Source organism: Labrus mixtus, chromosome 18, assembly GCF_963584025.1.
Source record: "Labrus mixtus chromosome 18, fLabMix1.1, whole genome shotgun sequence".
Classification (NCBI taxonomy): domain Eukaryota; kingdom Metazoa; phylum Chordata; class Actinopteri; order Labriformes; family Labridae; genus Labrus; species Labrus mixtus.
In genome coordinates, this window is record NC_083629.1 from 25,468,992 (window position 1) to 25,480,481 (window position 11,490).

At 43.6% G+C, this 11,490-nt stretch overlaps 1 protein-coding gene across 1 annotated transcript in view; it reads left to right on the forward strand.

Annotated features, from left to right (window-relative positions):
• The first annotated feature begins 362 nt into the window (after positions 1-362).
• paplna (papilin a, proteoglycan-like sulfated glycoprotein) overlaps positions 363-11,490 on the forward strand; it is a 27,321-nt gene continuing 16,193 nt past the window's right edge. The window contains exons 1-10 of the mRNA XM_061063662.1: positions 363-500; positions 1,615-1,718; positions 6,093-6,153; positions 6,419-6,521; positions 6,616-6,746; positions 7,694-7,817; positions 7,970-8,050; positions 9,094-9,266; positions 9,373-9,496; positions 9,584-9,710. Coding sequence (XP_060919645.1) covers positions 444-500; positions 1,615-1,718; positions 6,093-6,153; positions 6,419-6,521; positions 6,616-6,746; positions 7,694-7,817; positions 7,970-8,050; positions 9,094-9,266; positions 9,373-9,496; positions 9,584-9,710 — 1,085 coding nt within the window. The 5' untranslated portion in view covers positions 363-443. The remainder of the gene's footprint in view (positions 501-1,614; positions 1,719-6,092; positions 6,154-6,418; positions 6,522-6,615; positions 6,747-7,693; positions 7,818-7,969; positions 8,051-9,093; positions 9,267-9,372; positions 9,497-9,583; positions 9,711-11,490) is intronic.

Here is an 11,490-nt window from a genome sequence, read left to right on the forward strand (position 1 = left end):
TGTGATTACGATATGATGAGATGTGACATGATGAGAGTCATCATAGTAAAGTCTATCAATCATTTCCTCCACCTCTTCTTCAGCCACTTAGAGATGTGACATGTGACTTATCCATTAGTAAACTGATTGCTCCGTCTCTAAATGAACTGAATGTCTTCTAAATGTAACTGGAGCCACACATGCAGCTGTTGATTATCTGCACACCAAACCACAGAACAAGCTGTTCCATCAGTCTCTGTGTGCAGTGAAATCATTACAGATTCAAACTGATTCATGAAACGCCAACAGGATAAAGATCTGATGTTTCCTGTTGTTGGATCAGATAAGGACGATGTGTTCCTCACAGATCCACTCCGGCTCCCTCTCTGGCTTGTTTCCTGAAAACATTTGCTCGATGTGTAACGGGCTCTAATCGAGGATTGTGATGTGTGTTCTAGGGAACGATGAAGACGCTCCTGCCTCTGGTGATCCTCCAGCTGCTGCTGGCTCCAGCACTCATGGTAAGCTCCCAACAGATCCTCTGAAAGTAAACACACAACTAACCCTAATGACTCGAAACCAACCACTGTGAATATATATATATATGTATATATATATGATTTAATTTAAATGATCAATATACGCACACTTATTTATGTAAATACTGTAATTAACATCTTAATTGACCCATCTGTCACATAACTGCATTTTACTTATCATGTTACTTCATCATCTTTTACACTATTCACCACTGCACTGTTTCATATTTATGTAAATATTAGTCTTTTCTTATTCTGTTTATTGTTGATATTTAATGTTGTACCTGTACATAAGAGAGCACAGTTCACCAAAGTTAAATTCCTTGTGTGTGTAAGCATACCTGGACAATAAATCTGATTCTGATTCTGATTCTGACACTGAGAGAAAGAGAGCTGCATCACAACCTCAGGATCTTCACTTCAGTGTTTCAGGTGTCGTAAAGAGAAAGAAATATAGAGTCAGGGGGCACCGGTGGTCTAGTGGTTGGTGCATGCGTCTTATGTACGGAGGCTGTGGTCCACTGGGCAGGCGGCCCGGGTTCGAAGCCGACCTGTGGCTCCTTTCCACTCTCTCTCTCTCTCTCTCTCTGATTTCTGGCTCCGCCCACCACTCCAAACGCAAAAAAAAAAGCCCAAAAATAAACCGAGAAACTTAGAATTTATAATCGAGTAAAAATCAAATCTAGTGTAACTACACACGCCCACTCTCTTCTGATTGGCCAGCTCTCTGGAAGCCTTCTGAGGGGGGCAGAACGCTGCAGGGCTGCCAGGTCTGGGAGAAGAGAGTCTATGTAAGAGGTTTCAGAGGCTTGAAGCCGTCTGCTGAAATTCTCGGTTTCATATCGGGGAACTACGGCGTGATTTACAGACCGAGCGGTTTAGCGCCCTCTGCAGACTCATCCTGGGATTACTCCAACAAACGTTTACCTCATGATCTGAAACTTTGCCCACGTTCAGTTTGAGTATCCAGCATTGTAGCACTCTATTTTTAAAAAGGGGATCGTCTCCCACTCCCCCTCCTGGTCTTTTAGTATTTTACATTTTGTAAATCTCATCTTGGTTGCGTCGTGGTTTAAACTGCTGTGTTTCGTTCCAGTTGCCCAACGTGGACCGCTGGGACGCGTGGGGTCCTTATGGCGAGTGCAGCCGCAGCTGTGGCAGCGGTGTGACCATGAGAACCAGACGCTGCATCACCCACAGGTAAGGCTCACCTGCCTCCATTCATCTCTTTTTAAGGCACCTACACACACACATTAACATTCCTCTGAGAACACACATGAAGTCAGACTCCGCCTCTCGTGGTCACACACTCAGCTGAACACACACACTGCGAGTGAATAAAGCTAATTGTGAGGTTGGCGAGCGCACACACTGGATCTTGATAGAAGAAGAATGCCTTGAAGTCGGGCGGACGGGGGCTTGTTTTACATCCAGACTCCAGGGAGGGGACTTCTCTCTGCAGGGTGTTGGCTGCTGAGGAGGATCCGATGGGGAGTGAACATTTTTCTTTTTGCCCTTTTGACTCAGAAGTTGTTAAAAAAAAAAAAAAAAATCAGCCGCAGCCCCTTTGCTGCACGTGCTCGGGGCTTTTAAAGTATAATTTCTTTAAATATGGTTACCCGGGGCGCTGGTGGCCCAGTGGTTAGTGCGCGCACCCCATGTATGGAGGCTGTAGTCCTTCAAGCGGGCGGCCCGGGTTCAAATCCAACCTGTGGCTCCTTTCCCACATGTCATTCCCCACTCTCTCTCGCTCTCTGATTTCTGACTCTATCCCCTGTCCTATCTCTCCATTAAAGGCACAAAAAGCCCCAAAATGTATCTAAAAAATAATCTCTATATTTATATATATATTTGTATATCTGGTTACCCGTCCACTCTCAGGCTTGTTTGGAAAGCTGCGTCTCTCACACCTGAGTAAACAGCACAGCACCCGGGTTTAAATCTTCAGAGTGACTGTAGCCACATGAACCAGACAGAGGCGTTGCAGGTATACTGTAAGGAGATGTAGGACTTGTTGCCGTAGCAACCGTGTAACACCTCCAAACATCTTAACACCTGAGCGCCCTTCCTGCAGGCGGGGGAAGTTTCCCCTCCTTCATCCTTCCAGCTGAACGGGACCTGGATCCTTTTGATTGGCACATCCAGGTGATGTGGTCTAAAAATTAATTTGCACATTTGACACGTTTCCAACGTTATGCCGCGGCGCTCTGAGAACCCGAAATGTCCCCGTGCAACTGATTTAAAGAAGCATTTAATCATGTAACTCTTCTTCTTGTGTTTCCTGGAGTCTGCTTCCTCTTGTGTTTGTTGTTTAAGAGCGGTCGTCAAACAATACCGAGCATTACCGCGACCTGTTGGGGAGTGGATAGATAGATAGATAGAGATATAGAGATATAGAGATATAGAGATAGATAGAGATAGATAGAGATATAGAGATATAGAGATAGATAGAGATAGATAGAGATAGATAGAGATATAGAGATAGATAGAGATAGATAGATAGAGATATAGATAGATAGATAGAGATAGATAGATAGATAGAGATATAGAGATAGATAGAGATATAGATAGATAGATAGATAGATAGATAGAGATAGAGATAGATAGATAGAGATATATAGATAGATAGAGATAGATAGATAGATAGAGATAGATAGATAGATAGAGATATAGAGATAGATAGATAGAGATAGATAGATAGATAAAAATATAGAGATAGATATAGAGATAGATAGAGATATAGAGATAGAGATAGAGATAGATAGATAGAGATAGATAGATAGAGATATAGAGATAGATAGATAGAGATAGATAGAGATAGAGATAGATAGATATAGATAGATAGAGATATAGAGATAGATAGATAGATAGCTAGATAGAGATATAGAGATAGATAGATAGAGATAGATAGATAGATAGATAGATAGATAGATAGATAGATAGATAGAGATATAGAGATAGAGATAGATAGATAGAGATATAGAGATAGATAGATAGATATAGAGATATAGAGATATAGAGATAGAGATAGATAGATAGAGATAGATAGATAGATAGATAGATAGATAGATAGATAGGTAGATATAGAGATAGATAGATAGAGATAGATAGAGATAGAGATAGATAGATAGAGATAGATAGATATAGAGATAGATAGATAGATACTTTATTGATCCCGAGGGAAATTCAAATCATCCAGTAGCAGGTTACAAAGACGTTCATGACATGAAACATTTGTTACAAATTAACCACAAACCAACGCCCCCCCCCCCCATACATATATATTAACCTGAAAAAAGATTTAAAGAATACCCCTAGATGAATCAAACTTTTTTTAGCAATGTTTAAAAAGAAGAAAATTATCAAAAAACAGACATTAAATAACAGTCAGTTCAAACATTAAAGGTGCGATACTGCCATGTGTGCACCCGATGATGACAGTCAAACCGGGACGGCTCAGGACAAATACTCGAGCAGTTACAGCCCTAATGTTATCCCTGTGATGCAGAATAAAAAACATGTTTCATGTCTAAAATATATCAGACTGGAAGTTAACAGCGGCATAAAAAAGGAATTACTCCAAGAAAGTAGCTCACAAGGACGTCACATTTTCATTTTGACGCTTCACATTTCAGGTCGCGGAGCTAAAATAAATCATATTGTGTCCTGCTGTATCCTTTACCTATATATAAACGTCCTCTGCTGCTGTGTTTACTGCAGAGTGAAGGCGTGTCTCAGGGGATTGAGCAATGATTCGGAGGGAATTTGATAAAAGGCTAAATTAGATTTTTGCCCACCAGGCACAACATGTCTGCATTAAACTATTCCTCTAACATGTCCAGACAGTCTTCTGACTTCTATTTCAGCATTTTCATGTTTAGTTGCATGTGTGTGTGTGTGTGTGTGTGTGTGTGTGTGTGTGTGTGTGTGTGTGTGTGTGAAGGTCAACTGAAGGGTAGTGTGGTTTGATGATTTGACAATAGAATAGAATAGAATAGAATTACTTTACTGATCCCAAACTGGGAAGTTGTGGCGTTACAGCAGCAGGTTATCAAAGCAAATAAAACAATATAATAAAAGATACATATACATCATAAATAAGCACTTAGAATATAAAAAAATAAGAATATGAAGGATTGAACTTAACATTCCTAGTGGTTTAAAAATAAATTAAAAATGAAACACAACATTTATTCTTGTAATGTAAAAATACTTGCTGGAGGTAAGAGATGTAAGTTTGCAAATACAGATGATGGTGATACTGGGATGATGTCCATGGGACGCAGGTTTCCAACATGTTGGTGCAGTCAGTCAGTGAGTCAGTCAGTGAGTCAGTCAGTGAGTCAGTCAGTGAGTCAGTCAGTGAGTCTGTTTCCCCTCTGAGGGGAAGAAGCTCTCATCCACTCTTACCTCCTGTAAGTGGATGAACTCTGTCATATCTTGTTTGCCAGGATCACACCTTTAAGTACTATGATTAGACAGCTGTGGACTCATTGTGAGCTTTACAGGAACTCCCTGTTTACTCAGAGTTCAGCTCAGCATCAAAACCATCCAAAAGGAGTCACACTTCAAAGTGTCACTCAAATAAAAGTTGTAATTTTGTCCGCCACAGGCTTTCATTTCTTTAATTATTCAGCATGAACGTGTGTGTGTGTCCCCCTCCCCCCCTCCTCTCTGTTCTGTTTCTGATCTTTTCAAAGTGCATCGATGCTCCAAATGTTTATTCTCCGCTCTCAGGTGGAGACTTGACGGCTGGATGCTGCCGAGTGTTTGGACATGTTTTTGACTTTGAGTTCTGGCGTGCAGACAGCAGCGTCTTGTTGTTTGGGCCCGAGGGCAGCTACTTTTGGAGGTGACTTAATCATGAGTTATCAGCGATGGCTGCGAGCGAGGCGTGGTGCTGTCTCACCGTTCCTGAGCGAGTCCCGGGGCTCGGCGGCGTTGAGGTCGATGCTCCTCTTGTTTTTTTCGACAGCTTGTTTATTTTTAACGGGCAAAGATTAAAGAGGAATGCCACTTAAAGCAGAAAGTTGTTATTTCTTCTTGCAGACAGTCTGAGCTGTATTTGCATGTGTGTGCTGCAGCCTAACCAATCATTAACTCTCTCTGCCTCATTATGACGACCCGTAAAGATTTAATGGAACTTCAGCTGGAATAAAGTGTTTGTTTTTTTTCAGCACTGATAAGGACGATGAAAACACATATTTGTGGATTTTCAGATTAATGTCCGTTTACATGAGTTCTTCTCAGAATGTGAAAACAGTTTTATTGTTCTTGAAAGGAGGGTTTTAGAAAGTCTGGAAAATAACCTCGCTAAGTCCAAACAAGTGGAAACCTCGGCTGATGAAAAATGATGCAGAAGCAGAACAGCTGTTGATGTTATGCTTTTGTCTCTGGTCACTTCCAATGTGTTTTTTTCCATGTTTAATCCAGTTTCAGCTCAGAGACAAACTCCCTTGTCTCTGAGCTTTATGAAGATAAAGTGTAAAGTCTGATATCAGGTTAATCTGTAAAAACATCAGTTAGCATTAGCATTAGCATTAGCTTAAGTATCGATGTCTTCTCTGTACGCAGGGCTGATGGAGGACACAACTGTGTTGGACCAGACAAGTCTTACCGCTCCTGCAACATCCAGGTAAACAAACACAACCGATACTACTTCACGTTTCACAACGTGTGCCTCTTTGTCTTTGACATTTTGAGACGTACAGATCTGTATCGGTGAATAAACAGAGCGCTTAACACAAGAGAATGGCAACACTAATGTAAATCACTGTATCATCTGCAAAGCAGCTAAAGTACGATAACATGTTTGACCGATCTCCTTGTGTGGGATGTTTCACTGTCAGTGTTCCTGTTTGACCTTTGACCTCTTTGTTGCCTCCCATTGGTCCTCTCAGGATTGTCCCGAGGGATCCAGAGATTTCCGTGAAGAGCAGTGCTCCCAGTTTGACGGCACCGACTTTCAGGGGAAACGTTACAAGTGGCTCCCGTATTACGGAGGTCAGACACATAAACAGGAAGCTGAGGGGTGGGGGGGCATACAAAGTGTTTCAAAGATGAATTCAGTTTAAAAGTGAATGTGTCTCTCCTCCAGCTGAGAACCCCTGTGAGCTGAACTGCATGCCGAGAGGAGAAAACTTTTTCTATCGTCACCGCAGCGCTGTGGTCGATGGGACGCCATGTCACCCCGGTCGTAAGGATGTTTGTGTGGATGGAGTCTGCAAGGTGAGCCTCACAGAAAATGAACACACAATGATCAGTGCAGTGGTTAGCGCTGTCACCTCACAGGAAGAAGGGTCCTGGTTTGCATTCTGATTGGACAGGGCCTTTCTGTGTAGATTAGCATGTTCTCCCCGTGCATGCATAGGTTCCCTCCATACAGGGTCTAACCTGCCTACCGCCCAATGACAGCTGGCATCGGCTACAGCCCCCTGCATGATGCATGATTGTACAAAAACACAATTTAGCTTAATGGAGGTGGACGCAGTCAGAGGAGTCTGAGCTCATGTCACACACTTCTCCTGCTCTCATTTAGTTCTCATGTCATTATCGCAGCGGCCCTCCGCTCATGAAACACCTCTCTGTGTTTAACCTCTGTCATCATGTCTTCATCACCTCCTCTGTGGGAGCAGGAATCTCTAATCTGCTCCGTCCTCACTTCTTCATTTGGAGCCTTAATGTTCCTCTCCTTCCTTTTTTTTTTCAAACCCTCACTTCTTTAACCTCCAGATCCAGATTTGGGTTTTGGGTTTTTTAGGAGTGCTACTTTAGCAGAATCATCGTTAGCCTAACCATCTTTCTCAGCCTTTTTAAAGCAGGTTTTTGGTGTTCGGTTTGGCACAGAGCAGCTTCTATTCCATGAGCAGACTTTAGGTCTTTGTGGGTTCACATTCTGTCCCTCCCTGGACTGTGAGAGTCTTCTTTACAGTCCTTAGAAGGATAAAACTGTTTGGACTTTTGAAGACTTTTATCTTTACACTGAGTATCTCTGGAAATTTGTTCACTGTTCAGGGAAAGGAAACCGGCTTTAGGTCGGAGGGAGACTCAGGCTGCACCCACACTATCAGTACCATACCCAAACACCTTTAACCCCCAGAGTCCAGTTCGTTTGACTAGTATGAGAGATGTGTACACCTCGTCATGAACAGTTTCTCCGTTCTCTCCTCCTGCAGCGTCTGGGCTGTGACAACATGTTGGAGTCTCCTCAGCAGGAGGACCCCTGCCTGCAGTGTGGGGGCAACGGGCAGTCCTGCCGCCGCGTCCAGAACAGGTTCACTGTGAGCAACCTGCCAACCGGTACGCTGCAGGATCAACCAAACACACGTTTCAATCCAACAGCAGTTCAACTAGAATGCTCCAAAATAAACGTCTCTGTAATAATCAAATGTCTGTGTGATTTCAGTTTTTTTGTCTGTTTTTGTGAAAGCAGTTTTTATTTTCTGTCTCAGGCTACAACCAGATGTTCATCATCCCTGTTGGAGCCACTACCATCAGCATCAGAGAGACAGTGGCCACACGCAACTACATCGGTGAGTTCCTCTTTTCAGTACACAAACAAAGAGCCAAAGTGTCCACCTGGTGTTTTTTAAGAGCAGAAAGGCGATGGCTGTGTGCTTCATGAAGCGTTTATACTGAGAGTTAAAGCTCTGCAGGTGCGTCCGGTCTCCATGACAACAGTCTCTTGAACACGGCCGCTGTATGACCGACACTGCTCTGTTAGTTTTTGTTTTTTCTTCACTATCAAGATGAACTGTCTAAACTCTGAGCAGAGGGCAGCAGCTCGTACTCTTTATGTAGAACATGTGACGGCTCTCTAACAATGTGATTGGCTCGTCTCAGAGTAGCCAGTTGAAAAACGGTCTGCAGGGATGTGTGATGTTTACCTTCCATCATGTTCCACACACTCTGAATCAATGGGATGCTTACTCTCATACTTGATCAACAGCGCTCTTCTGAAAAGTTGAAACATCTTCAGCTAGAAGTTCTCGGCCGCATAAAACAAGCGTACAAATGAAGCTCGGCGCTCCACCGTTTCTCCAGCGGCCCCCTGCTGCTGCAAACACTCTCTCCACGTTGGTGGTGTAACGTGAGGGTCCGATGTGTGGTGGATGATCACTCTGGTAAAGAGAAACAGAAGGATGGAGACGGATAACTTTCTCAGCAGCACTTTACTGTCATCCACATTGTTCTGCTACACAACAACAACACTTCCTTGTTACTCATCACATGTCCTGTCGTTAGCCAATCAGAGGTCAGGATGATTAAACTCAAGGCAAACATTATGACAAACACAGAGGTAGATTCAATATCATTTGGTCACAGTTACTAAGTGCTACTGCAAACATTAAAACATGTAAATATATCAATATTAACTTTGTAAACTCAAATATGTAAATAGTTCACTGTATAAATGTTAACTTATTTTTAACTTAAACTTAAATACATGAATTAACTTCACTTTTAAATCTTACAGTAGTAATTGAATAAATGAAGCTGCCACTCAGACAATAACACCAGGAGACAGTTTATGTTTTCATGACAAACATTAAGTGTAACCTCTCTGCACGAGCAGCCATCAAGAACCTACGGGGGGAGTACTACCTCAATGGCCACTGGGTAATTGAGTTCTCCAGGGCGACTCCCATCGCCGGCACCGTGCTGTACTACCAGAGAGGAGCCGAGGGTGACAACGTCCCCGAGACCATCATCGGCCGGGGTCCCACCACTGAACCTCTGGTTGTTGAGGTAAGAGACAAAAAATCTCCTCCTGATCTTTTTTTGTAAAAACCAAAGTGATGTTCAGCCTGTGACTAATGTGCTTTAATGATTATTTACTGTGTTCTCCTCTCAGCTGATCAGCCAGGAGCCAAACCAAGGAGTGGAGTATGAATTCTATCTTCCCAACGGGCGCTCCAGAGAGGGATACTACTGGAGTTTTGGATCCTGGTCGTCCTGCAGCAAAGAGTGTGGATTAGGTCAGAGCCTCAGAGAAACACGCTCGGTAAAATCCGCTTTAAAGAAAATGAAATAATCTGACTCTTCTTGTCCTCCTCGTCCTTCAGGCTACCAGTCTCGTTTGGTCTTCTGCACCATCGATAACGAGTCGTACCCCGACTATCTGTGTGCATCTCTGCCGAGGCCGCAGACCAACCGTACGTGCAACCCCCACCCGTGCCCGCAGGTCCGCAGGTAACTGAAGGTCAAAGTTCACTCCTCATGTAACAGCTCAGTGTCAGAGCAGCTGTCTGACTCCTGTTGGTTTTGTTGTGACTGTCTGAAAGGATGGCGTACCGGTATCCACCAGAGTTGTGGAGATCCTCAGAAAGACCCAGAGTCTATGTCTACAGGTAACCCGGGTCTGTAGTCCTAGGTCTAGTATAGTCTTACATAGTATAGTAGCTGCTTACAGGGGGGGGGGGGGGGGTCTGAAGTCTTCAGCCCTTTTCAGACTTCTTTGACCTCCCGACCTGAAGCCCCCCCCCCCCCCCCCCCCCCCCCGCTGCCTCACTGCTTTAGCCAACTGTAACTCCCTCTGTCCCCGTGCATTAGTGTAGCTGCTGTGTTGTGAGGTCAAAGGTCGTCATGCAGCCCTTTTCAGACTGCTTCTTTTTTTTTGATAAAGTGCTGTAACTGAGCTCAGCCGTCATCATGTTTGTGTCTCAGTCTGTGGATTCACATTACAGCAGGAGCTCCACATGCACACACAGTCGTGAATATGAAACGGCGGTCTGAACAGGGCTTTTTATTTCACTGATCACCGACTTCTTCAGCATGCACGCTCATGTTAAGAAGCTCTCTTGATTTAGTCCTGGGTGAGTGTGTTAGCGCTCAGGGTCACGAGGTTTCATCTGTTAGTTTATGTATATGTGTGTATGTTTGTCTTGTATGTCATTGTTTAGTTACTCTGCTGTGTTTTAAGTAGTAAAATAATGATAAGATTTGTCCAACTCTGTATTTATTGATTGCAGATGTAACGTGGACATTTGAGAGATTACCTGTTTGACATGCAGTAGGTTCCTCTTGGTGTTCTTGATTTGTACTTTGCCTGTTATTATGTCATTTATTTCTATTTTTATCTTTTTCTGTTCCGTCTTGGACTTTTTTTTTATTTTTATAATTTAATCAGTGTGGATTTTAAATTCGTGTTTGTTTGAGTGGACCCCAGGAAGAGTAGTCGCTACTTAGGTAGTGGCTGATGGGGATCCAAATAAACAATAAATATTTTGCATATAATCTCACATTTCCCGCTGAGGGCCGCTGTAACGGTCAGTTTTGCTGCAGCAGGTTGAAGTAATCTTTACCGGAGCTTTGTCTTTATCATTTTAACTAACTAGTCATTTATAACCAGACAAAGTGAGAATGCAGCCGAGGGAACTAAAAAGATGCTGAATGTGGTTAAAGTTGTTTAACCCCTGAGCTGCTGCCTCCCCGCTTTAGCCAACTGTAACTCCCTCTGTCCCCGTGCGTTAGTGTAGCTGCTGTGTTGTGAGGTCAGAGGTCGTCCTGCAGCGGTGTTGATGGGACACAGCGGTGCTGTTGTGGTAGTAAACAGTCCACGGCTTCAGTCAGTGACTCTCTGGTATTTCCTGCTTCTTTTCTTTGATGCTGAGACCTTTATAAAGCTCGAGAGGGGGGGGGGGGGCTTTAACTGAACCCTCGTTAACCCTCAATGTAGAGCTAGGACACATAGAAGACCACAAACATGCGGTGCTCATGTCTCTGAGAGGGGAACGTGTGAGACTAAATGTTAGCTCTGTAGTCATGGCAACCTGCTGTCTAAGTATCCTCTGTCCTCTTTTTAACCTAACCAGGAAGTGAAGAGTTCCAGCTGGACTCAGATTAACGCTGCTGTCAGATTTGAATATTCTCATCTTGTAGTTCAGCGGTCCGCACCGGGACTTGAACCGGTTCCCGACCCAGTTCTCCCTCAGCCTGAGCTACTGCCTCCACACAGGCACGCAGCACAAAC